General features: G+C 40.3%; 1 protein-coding gene across 1 annotated transcript; it reads left to right on the top strand.

The window, feature by feature from the left end:
- Positions 1-348: 348 nt before the first annotated feature.
- On the top strand, positions 349-7,634 carry GDF3 (growth differentiation factor 3; the record flags this gene model as incomplete). The annotated part of the gene is made up of 2 exons (XM_081130063.1): positions 349-616; positions 6,805-7,634. 2 exons carry the CDS (start codon positions 349-351, stop codon positions 7,632-7,634), a joined length of 1,098 nt encoding a protein of 365 aa, XP_080986189.1.
- Between the last annotated feature and the right edge of the window lie 4,260 nt (positions 7,635-11,894).

Raw genomic sequence — 11,894 nt, 5'->3', positions numbered from 1 at the left:
CCTATCTCAGCACCTTGCACATAATAGATGCGTAATAAATGTTTGTGAAATGAATAAATGCATGTTTCCTTTCCACTCTGTCTACTGCTAACAGACCTCAGACTGTTGCAGAGTTAGGCCCACGCACTGATCTTTGCTCTGAGTACTTATTTTCTGGAACAGTAGAGGTAGAGAAGAGAAAAAAAATTCTGTCTTTTTACATCCAATTGCCTTTGAGGAGCTGGGAAGAGAGCAGTTCACACTTGATTATCTTACATCAGATAAATTAGCAGCGCCTGAATTGCGGGGGAGTCAGGAGCTAGAGCTCCCTTCAGCCTCACTAGCCAGCTTTGTCTCAGCTCAGGGGACATGCTTCCCTCCCTGCCAGTCTTGGCTCTCAGCCTCTTCTTAACTCTGGCCATGGGCCAGACATTCCAATTTCAAGAACATGTCTTTCTCCAATTTCTGGGCTTAGACAAGGTGCCTTCACCCCAGAAATTCCAACCCGTGCCTTATATTTTGAAGAAAATTTTCCACGGTCAAGAGGCAGCAGCCACCACTGGAGTCTCAAGAGACTTATGCTACGTAAAGGAGCTGGGAGTCCGGGGGAATATAGTCCGGCTTCTCCCAGATCAAGGTAAGGGTATCCGAGTGTTTCCTAGAGGAAAAATCTGGCATTGGGGGTGTGAAGAAAGGAAAGAAGGAGATGTAATCGTTACTGAGGGGCTCATAGAAGGCCTTGTGCTGGTATTTTACTTATTTTATCTCATTTAATCTCAACAACAATCCTGAGAGGTAGGCTCAGACAGTAGATAACCAGTAATCTATTCGAGATCATGCAGCTAGTGTGTAAAGAAAGTCAGGATTCAAAATACGTTGTTGGTTTTTTTTTTTAATCAACAGCTTTGTACTGCAGTTTAGGTGAGAGGGGTGAGGGTGCAATTGGGGCTCAGTCTTCCACCCTTTAGCCCACAATTTACACATCCTGGTGCCTTTGATATGGCAAGCAGGGGACAAAAATTTTGAGCTCAGTTTGCCCATAGACCTAGCTTCTCTTCTCCATTCCTCCCACTACTTTTGTTGGGTGGAAAAGACTATTATTCTTGACTTACGAATACAGAGCAATAACATATGCCATTGTCATACTCTATATAAGGATATGAGTCAGTGCCATTTAATAAATTGCCAAATTAACCATCCACCAAAATGACCCAGATCAATTGTTAAAAGTTTATTCTCCTGCCCAGTTCCTGCCCTTCATTTTCCCACTCAATTCTTATTCAAAGTCAGAGATGAGTGTTGTAATCTGCATTTCTATATGGCCTCCCAAGTAGTTCAGAGGTGGCATTGAGAGGCCTATCGGTTACTTTTACAGCAACTGGAGATTAAGATTTGAATATTTATTTGTCCAAGGAGCATTTGTTTGATACCGTGTGCCGGGAACAGTGTATCGCCATGAGAACACAGATATGAAAGTTTCTGGAGGGTTAGTAGGTAAGAGAAGCTAGTTTGAAGGATTTTTCGTGGAGAGAGTAGAAAACAGCTGAAGTTATTCCTTCCCTCCCCAATGGAAAAAAACTTTGATTTTTGTGATAATAATCCTATTAAATAATGGTGGTGGGGAGAACATAATCTCACCATCATCCCTCCCTAACCCTTCCCCTAGTGAAAACCACTATTAGTAGTTGTATATTCTTCCAGGCTTTTCTTTTTTGCATAATATATAGTATAAACTTGTAACTTAAAAAATGGGGTCACACTATACATTCCTTTAGTATTATGAACATCTCATACAAGTCAAAACATATCATCAACTTATTTTCATTTTAATGGTTGCATGATATTCCATTGTATAGATATGCTATAATTTATGTAACTGATGCCCTGTTGATGGGATTTCGACATATAATGAATAATGCAGCCTTATATCTACTTTTGTGTGTGTGTATACTTTTTCTATTATTTCCCTAGAATGAATTCTTAGAAGGGAATTGTTGGATCAAAGAGCAGGTACATTTATATTTTCAATATATAGCAAATGTCCTCCAAAATTTATATTCCACCATGAGTGTAAGAGAATTCTCACTTCCCTACAATTGACAGCAATCTTTTTAAAAACAGGAACTTAGCCCGACCAGCTTGGCTCAATGCTTGAGCACCGACCCATGAACCAGGAGGTCATGGTTCGATTCCTGGTCAGGGCACATGCCTGGGTTGCGGGCTCGATGCCCAGTAGGGGGTGTGCAAGAGGCAGCTCATTTTTCACCCTCACATCCATGTTTCTCTCTCTCCCTCTCTCTTAAAAAAAAAAACAAAAACAATAAAAAAAGCCTAAAATAAATAAATAAATAATAAATAAAAATAAGGACTTACTGAAGTATAACATACATTCAGAGCAGCTCAAAGAATTTTCACAGAAAACCAGCACCTAGATCAAGAAACAGAATATGACCAGCACCCCAGAGGATCCTTCATGCTCCCTTCTGGTTAATCACTATCCTCTATAAGGGTAATGTCTGTCCTGATATCTAACATTACATTTTAGTTTTGCCTGTTTTTGAACTTCATATAAATGGAAATGTGGAATGTATCCTTTTTTGTGTTTGCCTCTTTCACTCAACATAATATTTGTGAGGTTTATCCATGCTGTGTGTATTTGTAGTTCATTCTCATTGCTGTATAGCATTTCATTCTAGTAATATATAACAATGTATTTATCTGTGCTACACTGAATGCCCACTAGGTAACAACACTTTTAACTTTTAACTTTTGTTAACCTGGGAGCAAAACATAATCTCATTGTTTTAATTTTAAGTTTTTAATAAGGTAGAATGATGCCTTTTCATTTTTATTTGTTATTAATTTTTTTCCCCCTTTGCTTTTCTGAGAGAGTGGAAGGGAGAGAGAGAGAGAGAAAGAAACATCGATTTGAGAGACACATTGATTGGTTGCCTCCTGCACAGACCCCCACTGGGGCCAGGGATTGAGCTTGCAAATGAGGGGAATGTGCCCTTGGCCAGAATCGAACCTGGGTCCCTTCAGTCTGTGGGCAGACACTCTAACCACTGAGCAAAACCAGCTAGGGCTATTATTGATTTTTAGAAAGAGGAAGGGTGAGAGAGAAACATCGATTGGCCGCCTCCTGCATGAGCCTTGACCAGGGATGGAACCTGCAAGCCCGGTGTGTGCCCTGAACAGAAATCAAACCACCATCTTTTGGGGTACAGGACAATGCTCCAACCATCTGAGCCACACTGGCGAGGGCAATGATGTCTTTTCAAATGAACAATGAACCATTCCTTTTTATTTTTTCAATAGTTGCCTATATATAGATTATGACCCTTTTCCTATAAAGATTCTTCATTTTTCTTAATGATTTGTAAAGACTCTTAATCATTTGAAAAGTTCTTTATAGTCATGAGTTTTAACTAGTCATATATATTACAAGTATTCTTGGTTGTTCTTTGTGTTATTAATGTTATTAATGGTATCTTTTGAATATAGAAGTTTTTCATTTTCATCTTTTCAAATCTGTTCATCTTTTCCATTTTGGCTTTTTGTTTTTTGTTTTTTCATGCCTAAGGAATGTGATTTAGTGATATGAGTAAAAAGGGAGATCAATATATTAGAGTCATAATCAGGTGAGATCAACTATCCAGAGAGGTTGAGAAGGATAAGTACTGTGAAAAGACTCCTGCATCTGATGTTTAAAAACCTTTAAGAAAGATGTTTCACTGGAGTAGTAAAGGTAAAAGAATTGGAAAGTAACAGAAGGGTATGAGTAAGAAGTAGAGACAGCAAGAGTAGACTCATCTTTTTAAAAGATGATCAGTGAACCGGCCGGGCATGGCTCAGCAGTTGAGCATCGACCTAAGAACCAGGTGATCGGGGTTCGATTCCCAGTCAGGGCATATGCCCGGGTTGCGGGCTCCATCCCCAGTCAGGGGCATGCAGGAGGCAGCTGATCAATGACTCTCTCATCATTGATGTTTCTATCTCTCTCTCTCCCTCTCCTTTCCTCTCTCTGAAATCAATAAAGATATATTAAAAAAAAAAAAAAGATTTAAAAGAAAAAGGTGATCAATGAAAAGAAAGGGGGGAAAAAGGGAAAAATAAAGAAAAGAAAGGGAAAGATGGTACATTGATCTTGAAGAGAAAACTGGGTATTTTAAATGCATTTTAATTTTGTTATTTTTCTAAATGAGACTGAAGAGTAAAGAGTCATTGTTGTAATTTTTCCACAAAAACTGAATGACCTTAGAAAATCCTTACTTAGGATGGAGCCACCCAGCCAAGCAAAATGTTGGCATTAGGCCAAAGAAATAGTTTGTGGGGGAGGAGAAATTGAGAATGCAAAAAAGTTAAAAATAATAATAAAGATAAAAGTATATTCTATCAGGCCTTTTCCTGGAGGAACAGGTGAAATTTGAAAATCTGGGCAGAGAAGTTGGCTTTGAAAATAGGGAAAATAGCCCTGGCTGGGTAACTCAGTTGGTTAGAGGAAACCCTTTTCCTCCCGGTACACCAATGTTGTGGGTTCCATTCCCAGTCAGGGCACATACAAGAATCAACCAATGAGTGCATAAATAAGTGGAACAACAAATTGACGTTTCCCTCTCCCTCTCTCTCTCTCTCATTCTCTCAAAAATCAATTTAAAAAAAATAGGAAAATACACCTACAACTTCAAAAGATACAGAGAAGGGGGTCCATGTGGAGAAACTGAAGAATCACATAGCGGGTCAGTGTTCAGTGAGGTGGGAGACAAACTCTTCAGAGATATAGGACTAGACATTGTTGACATTGATGACTGTGGGCTTTAGATAAGGGATTGCCTAAGGATAAATCATAAGGGATTTCTGGAGGGCCAGTCTTTGCTGGATGAGAGGAATTTTTTTTAAATCTTTATTGTATTTTTTTTTAATTGTTTTATTTTTTTATTTTTAATTTATCTTTATTGTTGAAAGTATTACAGGTGTCCCCCCCCAACCCCTTCCACCCAGCATCCGAGCCCCCCTTCACCCTCCACACTGTGGTCTGTGTCCATGGGTTGTGCATATATGCAGATAAGTTCTTAGGTTGATCTCTCCCCACCCACCCACTCCCTCATCCCACCTTCCCCCTGAGATCCCTCAGTCTCTTCCATGTTTCCATGTCTCTGGATCTATTTTGTTCCTCAGTTGGTTCTGTTCCTTAGATTCCACACATGAGTGAGATCCTGTGACACTTGTCTTTCTCTGCCTGGCTTATTTCACTCAGCATAATTCAGGGCGTGGTGTCAGGCCCGCTTGGTCTTTGCCGGAGGGGCCGTCGGTGGCCTCCGGGTGCTGAGTTGAAGCCCCCCCCCCCAAGGAGGACCCTGAGGAGCCTCCAAGTGGCTCGCTCTCCTCTCTCAGTGAGAGAACCACCGGCTGAGCAGCCCCCGGCAGCAGCCGCCAGCTCCTGCACAGGCTCCCAACCTCCGGAAGCTCCCTCCCTGGCTGGCAGGTGCCCCCACGCTCACACCCACTCACACTCAGCCCCTCAGTTAGGTCCTGTCTGCCACCACCTTCCTTCGTTGGACAGGGCTTTGTTTGGAAGTCAATCGAAATGGTTCGATTTTGGCCAGCAACTGAGCCTAGGATGTTCTTAAACATTTTTGTGCTGTGGGTCCCTTTGCAGTTCTGACAAAGCAAATGGACTCCTTTTCAGACTAATGGTTTACATGTCTCAAATAAAATATTTAGAATTTCAAAAGAAATCGATTAAATATTGAAATACATTTACAAAGATATTTTAAAAGCAAATGTGTATATAATAACATATATGATGCGTTATTAACGTAACAAATAATAAGACCTACAGAGACTTTCAGGGACTATAATTACCATCATTTCAAAGCAGTGTGAGTGTATTATTTTAAGATACATGCAACAGCTTAATGTGTGAACACACCTATGTTTTTTATTGGGCCCTGAAAATATTGGGATTTGTTGCCTATTTTCATAATTGAAAGAAATGCTAAATTTCATTTAGAGTTTAGTAAAGATAAAGATGTAATTCTTTTTCCCATCCATGGTCATGGACCTTGTAGATTCTCTACAGGACCCCCTGGGGACCTGTGCACGTGAAGATAAGAACCTCTGGCCTTAACTTACTTTGTTAGCACATATACTAAAAGTTGAAATGATACAGAGAAGATTAGCATGGCTCCTGTGCAAGGAGGACATGCAAATTTGTGAAGTGTACCATATTTTTAAGGAGATTAAGAAGTACAAACTGCCAGTTATAAAATTAGTCATGGGAATCTAATGTACAGCATAGGGAATATAGTGATTAATATTATAATAACTATGTATGGTGCCAGATGGGTCTAGACTTATGGTGATTGCTTCATAAGGTATATAAATATCTAATTGCTATGTTGTGCACTTAAAACTAATATAATACTGTATGTCAACTATAGTTAAAAATAAATTTAAAAATGAGCAGTGAAAGAAAGAAATACTCCCAAATGGTAGGGTGTGAGTATAGCTGATTATTTCCTGCCCTTTGTTTTTTTTTTGTGTGTGTGTGTGTGTGTGTTTTAAATATGTCTTTATTGATTTTTTCCAGAGAGAGGGAGAGAGAGATAGAAACATCAATGATGAGAGAGTCATTGATCAGCTGTCTCCTGCACACCCCCACCTGGGGATTGAGCCCGCAACCCGGGCATGGGCCTTGCCTGGCTGGGTTCCTGCCCTTACCTTGTATATGTGATATACATATAACATTTGACATTTATATCATAGGTGGATATAAAGTAAAATATATTACGGTGACACTCACATCTCTCTGTTCCTATCTAGGTTTCTTTCTTTACCCCAAGAACCTTCCAGAAGCCTCCTCTTGCCTACAGAAGCTCCTCTACTTCAACCTGTCTGCAGTTAAAGCCAAGGAGGAGTTAACAATGGCCCAGCTGGGCCTGGACTTGGGGCCCAACACTTACTATAACCTGGGGCCAGAACTGGAATTGGTCTTGTCGCTGGTTCAAGAGCCTCATGTGCGGGGCCAGTCCATCCCTAAGCCAGGTAAAATGTTTGTACTGCAGTCGGTACCATGGCCTCAAGGTGTCCTTCACTTCGACCTGCTGGATGTGGCTAAAGATTGGAGTAAGAACCCTCAGAGGAACTTAGGTTTGTTCCTAGATATACTGGTCAAAGGACACAGAGACTCAGGGATGAATTTTCAGCTTGAGGACACCTGTGCCAGACTGAGGTGTTCTTTTCATGCTTCCCTGCTCGTTGTGACCTTCGACCCTAAGCAGTGCCATCATTCTTCCCGGAAAAGGAGGGCAGCCATCCCTGCCCCTAACGCTTCTTGCAAGAACCTCTGTCATCGTCATCAGCTATTCATTAACTTCCGGGACCTGGGTTGGCACAAGTGGATCATTGCCCCCAAGGGGTTCATGGCAAATTACTGCCATGGAGATTGTCCTTTCTCATTGACCACTTCCCTCAATAGCTCCAATTATGCTTTCATGCAAGCGCTGATGCATGTGGTTGACCCAGTGATTCCCCAGGCTGTCTGTATTCCCACCAAGCTGTCCCCCATTTCCATGCTTTACCAGGACAATGATGACAATGTCATTCTACGACATTATGAAGACATGGTAGTTGATGAGTGTGGGTGTGGGTAGGTTATCAGAAATAGGAATTGAAGGAGTGTTCTTAAGGTAAAGCTTTTAATAAAACTACCTATCTGGTTTATTACTCGTTGGATCTGAAATATCAATATGTTTATGTTTACAGTTTGTCTTTCTGGGAAATCCATCATAATTGATGATGTTCCAAATTACACACACATACACACACACACTCACACACAGCCTTAATGATAATAGCAATACATTTTATTGATTTTTTTTTTAGAGAGATAGAGGAAGAGGGGGAAGAGAGAGAGATTTGTTGTTCCATTTATTTATGCATTTATTGATTGCTTGCTGTATGCGCCCTGCCTGGAGATTGAACCCTCAACCTTGGCATATTGGGATGACTAACCAACTGAGCTACCTGGCCAGGGCTATAGGAATTTTTTTTTTAAAATATGTCTTTATTGATTTCAGAGAGAGGAAGAGAGAGCACATGCGTGAGAGAGATAGAAATATCAATGATGAGAGAGTCATTGATCTGCTGCCTCCTGCACGCCCCCAACTGGGAATTAAGCCCGCAACTGGGCATGTGCCCTGACCAGGAATCGAACCGCGATCTCCCGGATCCTAGGTTGATGCTCAACCCCCGAGCCACGCCCAGCCGGGCAGGAATTATTATTTTTTTAAAATCACCAATATCTACATAGTTAATTTAATGGCTGTATTATATATGATTATTTAGATACATATTTTATTTACAAAATGTTTATCGTTGGACATCGTGTTTGCAATTTTCATGGTGGAATAGTGTTATGAGTCTTTGTTCACGTATCATTTTTCACATCTTAGAAAAATTTCAGAGTTAAAAGTATGTTGACAGTTAAAGTAATATAAAAGGTATTGATATTAAAACAAACATGCACCCTGGCTAGTTTGGCTCAGTGGTTAGAGCGTTGGCGCTCGGACTGAAGGGTTCCAGGTTCAATTCTGGCCAAGGGCATGCACCTCGGTTGCAGGCTCAATCCCTGGCCCTGGTTGGGGTGTGTGCAGGAGACGCCCAATTGATGTGTTTCTCTCACATCAATGTTTCTCTTTCTGTCTCTCCCCCCCCCCCCACCTTCTACTCTCTCTGAAAAGCAATGGAAAAAATATCTTCAGGTGAAGATTAAAACACAACAAAAAACCCAAACAAACATGCATGTGTTATGGGGTAAAGTACAAAATTCACATGGACTTCAAATATAAAACTCTACACATAGGAGGATACTTTGGGTTATATCAGGAAGTATGAAGCTACTTACCTCTCTTGTTAGGAGAACTAAAGTGGGAAAGTTTGTGCATCACGGCATTATTTAAGCTCTAATTCCAGTTGTTACCACCTTAAATCAACCTCCCCATTATCCCTGGATTATTGCTACAACTTTTATCTTTCAATTTTATTTTTGAGTTTTTAAAAATGTAGATTATGGCCCAGCCGGCGTGGCTCAGTGGTTGAGCATCAACCTGGGATCCAAGAGATCATGGTTCAATTCCTGGTCAGGGCACATGCCCGGGTTGCAGGCTGGGCAGCCGATCAGTGGCTCTCTCATCATTGATGTTTCTATCTCTCTCTCTTCCTCTCCCTTTCTCTCTCTGAAATCAATAAAGATATGTTTTAAAAAATAAAAATTAAAATGTAGATTATGCCCTGTTTGAGTGGTTCCATTGGTTGGAGCACCTTCCGTACACCAAAAGGTTACAGGTTTGATTCCCTGTGAAGGCCCATACGTAAGTTGCAGGTTCGATCCCTGGTTGGGACGCATACGGGAGGCAACTGGTCAATGTCTTTCCCTCCCTTCCCCTCTCTCTAAAATCATTTTAAAAAATATAGATTATTATAATTTAACTATATTACAAATACATGTGAAGATCCCTGCATAACCCTCCCAGTCTCTTTTCCCATTCTTCTAATAAGAGCATGTTGAATTTGTTTTCCATCTTTCCCATTCATTTCTTTATAATTTTACTACATATGCTTGGATCCATAAATAATATAAAGCATTACTTAACAAATATGTAAACTTGCCCGGCCACTGTGGCTCAGTGGATGAACATCGACCTATGATCCAGAAGACTGTAGTTCCATTCCTGCTCAGGACACATGCTAAGGTTGCAGCCTCCATCCCCAGCAGGGGGTGTGCAGGAGGCAGCCCATCAATGACTCATCATTGATGTTTCTATCTCTCTCCCCTTCCCTTCCTCTCTCTGAAATCAATAAAAATATAAAAAACCCCCAAACCAACCAAACAACCCCCCACCAAAACAAATATGTAAACTTTATAGAAACAATATTGAAGCTTATTTTTTTTTAAAATCATTTTCCTCTCAATTTATTATTGCAGAGATTATTACAGGCTGATACATGTATGGATATAATTGATTTTTTTACTGCTGAATAGTAACGCATTACAAGCATATTACACCACTGATGTATCCATTATGCTATTATTGAACACTGAGGACATTCAAACTGCTAGAATCATTTCTGTAGAATGGACACAAAATCTCTTAACAATCTGTTTCTCTAGCTAGGACTTCCAAGTAGGGCAGCAGTGAAGATGGGCAATTTGTAAGAACAAAGAGGCTACAGAGATTAGAGTGCACATTCTTGAACACAATCTAAACTGATCTTTAAAAAGCACCCACAGGACTACTTTCAGGGATCATTTCCATAGTTTGTTAAAAAGCACTCGCCTTGTCAAATGCATCATTTGAATCAGAAACACTGTTCTCTGACAGGTATCAGTGGGAGGCTGACTTTGGACAAATCATTATTTAAAACAAGTTAGGGGAATAATCAGGATGATGCCAACAATAGTAAACTATATCAATGTGTTTACAAAGCACTTTCAGGTTATATTTGTTAAAGAAAGAGCTAAGAAATGAATGTAAAAGCCCAGCCAGCATGGCTCAGCGGTTGAGCATCAACCTATGATCTAGGAGATCTCTGTTCGATTCCCTGTCAGGGCACATGCCCAAGTTTTGGGCTCAATCCCCAGTCAGGGATGTGCAGGAAGCAGCCAATCAATGACTCATCATTGATGTTTCTCTCTCTCTCTCTCTCCCTCTCCCTTTTTCTCTCTGAAATCAATAAAAACATTTTAAAAAAGAAAAAGAAAAAGAAATTAATGTAACAGAAGATAGATAGTTGCTTTGGTAAAGGTGGTGGTGCTTTGGTCGGGCTATTGTAGCCCCAGCTCTGTCCTCTGTTTGGTGGGCCTTTCTTACCTTACCTTAATGTAAAATCTATCTTTCTGAGAAAGATGCATATAGATCTTAGAGAAGTTTACTTAATAATCATCGTTTTGGCCACAATCTATTATTTTTGTCCTTAACACCCTCCTTCACACATAATAATAATTATGTGGTGACTTTTTAAAGCTTTATTGATTTTAGCAAGAGACATTGATTTGTTGTCCCACTTATTTATGCATTCATTGATTGATTCTTGTATGTGCCCTGACCAGAGATCGAACCCACAACCTTGGTGTATTGTGACGATGCTCTAACTAACTGAGCCACTTTAACCGGGGCTCTTTTTTGTTCTTGATCATGTCCTTTGTAGCACAAAAGTTTTTAATTTTGATGAAGTTTAATTTATCTATCTTTTGTTGCTGTTTGTGCTTCAGGTATCAGATTTAAGAAACTGTTGCCAAACCCAAAGTCATGAAGATGTACACCTATGTTTTCTTCTAAAAGTTTGATAATTTTAGCACTTACATTTAGATTTTTGGTTCCTATTGAGTTCATTTTTATCCAGTGTTTGAGGTAGGGATCCAAATCCATTCTTTTGCATATTGATGTCCAGCTATCACAGCACCATTTGTTAAAAAGACTATTCTTTCCCATCGAATGATCTTACACCCTTCTTAAAAATCAGTTGACCACATACCTATTAGGAGGTCTACTATTTAAGAAAAAAACACAAAAACCACCCAGAAGACAAGTGTTGGTGAATTTGTGAGGAAACTGGAACCCTTGCAGGTGCAGCTGATAGGGGTATAGGGTGGAACAAAAATATATTTTATTTTTCTCTTCTTGCCCCCCCCCATTCCCTCCCTCTTACTAACAGAATGTGTAATCGATTAATCAACTCTGTATATGTTTCACCTTATGTGCTGGCTAACATTGTTGCAGTGCTCAGTTGACCAGGCAGCCAAGCCCTGAGCTTATATCCTGGCCACCAGGAATGTGGGGGCTGGTCAGTTTGGCCTCAGAAACGCTGGAACGATGCCCACCTGATCACCGCTTGGCCAGGTCAGAACACTG

This window comes from Miniopterus schreibersii, assembly GCF_964146895.1.
Source record: "Miniopterus schreibersii genome assembly, chromosome: 2".
In the NCBI taxonomy this organism is placed as follows: domain Eukaryota; kingdom Metazoa; phylum Chordata; class Mammalia; order Chiroptera; family Miniopteridae; genus Miniopterus; species Miniopterus schreibersii.
This window is presented reverse-complemented; position numbering and strand designations above follow the sequence as displayed.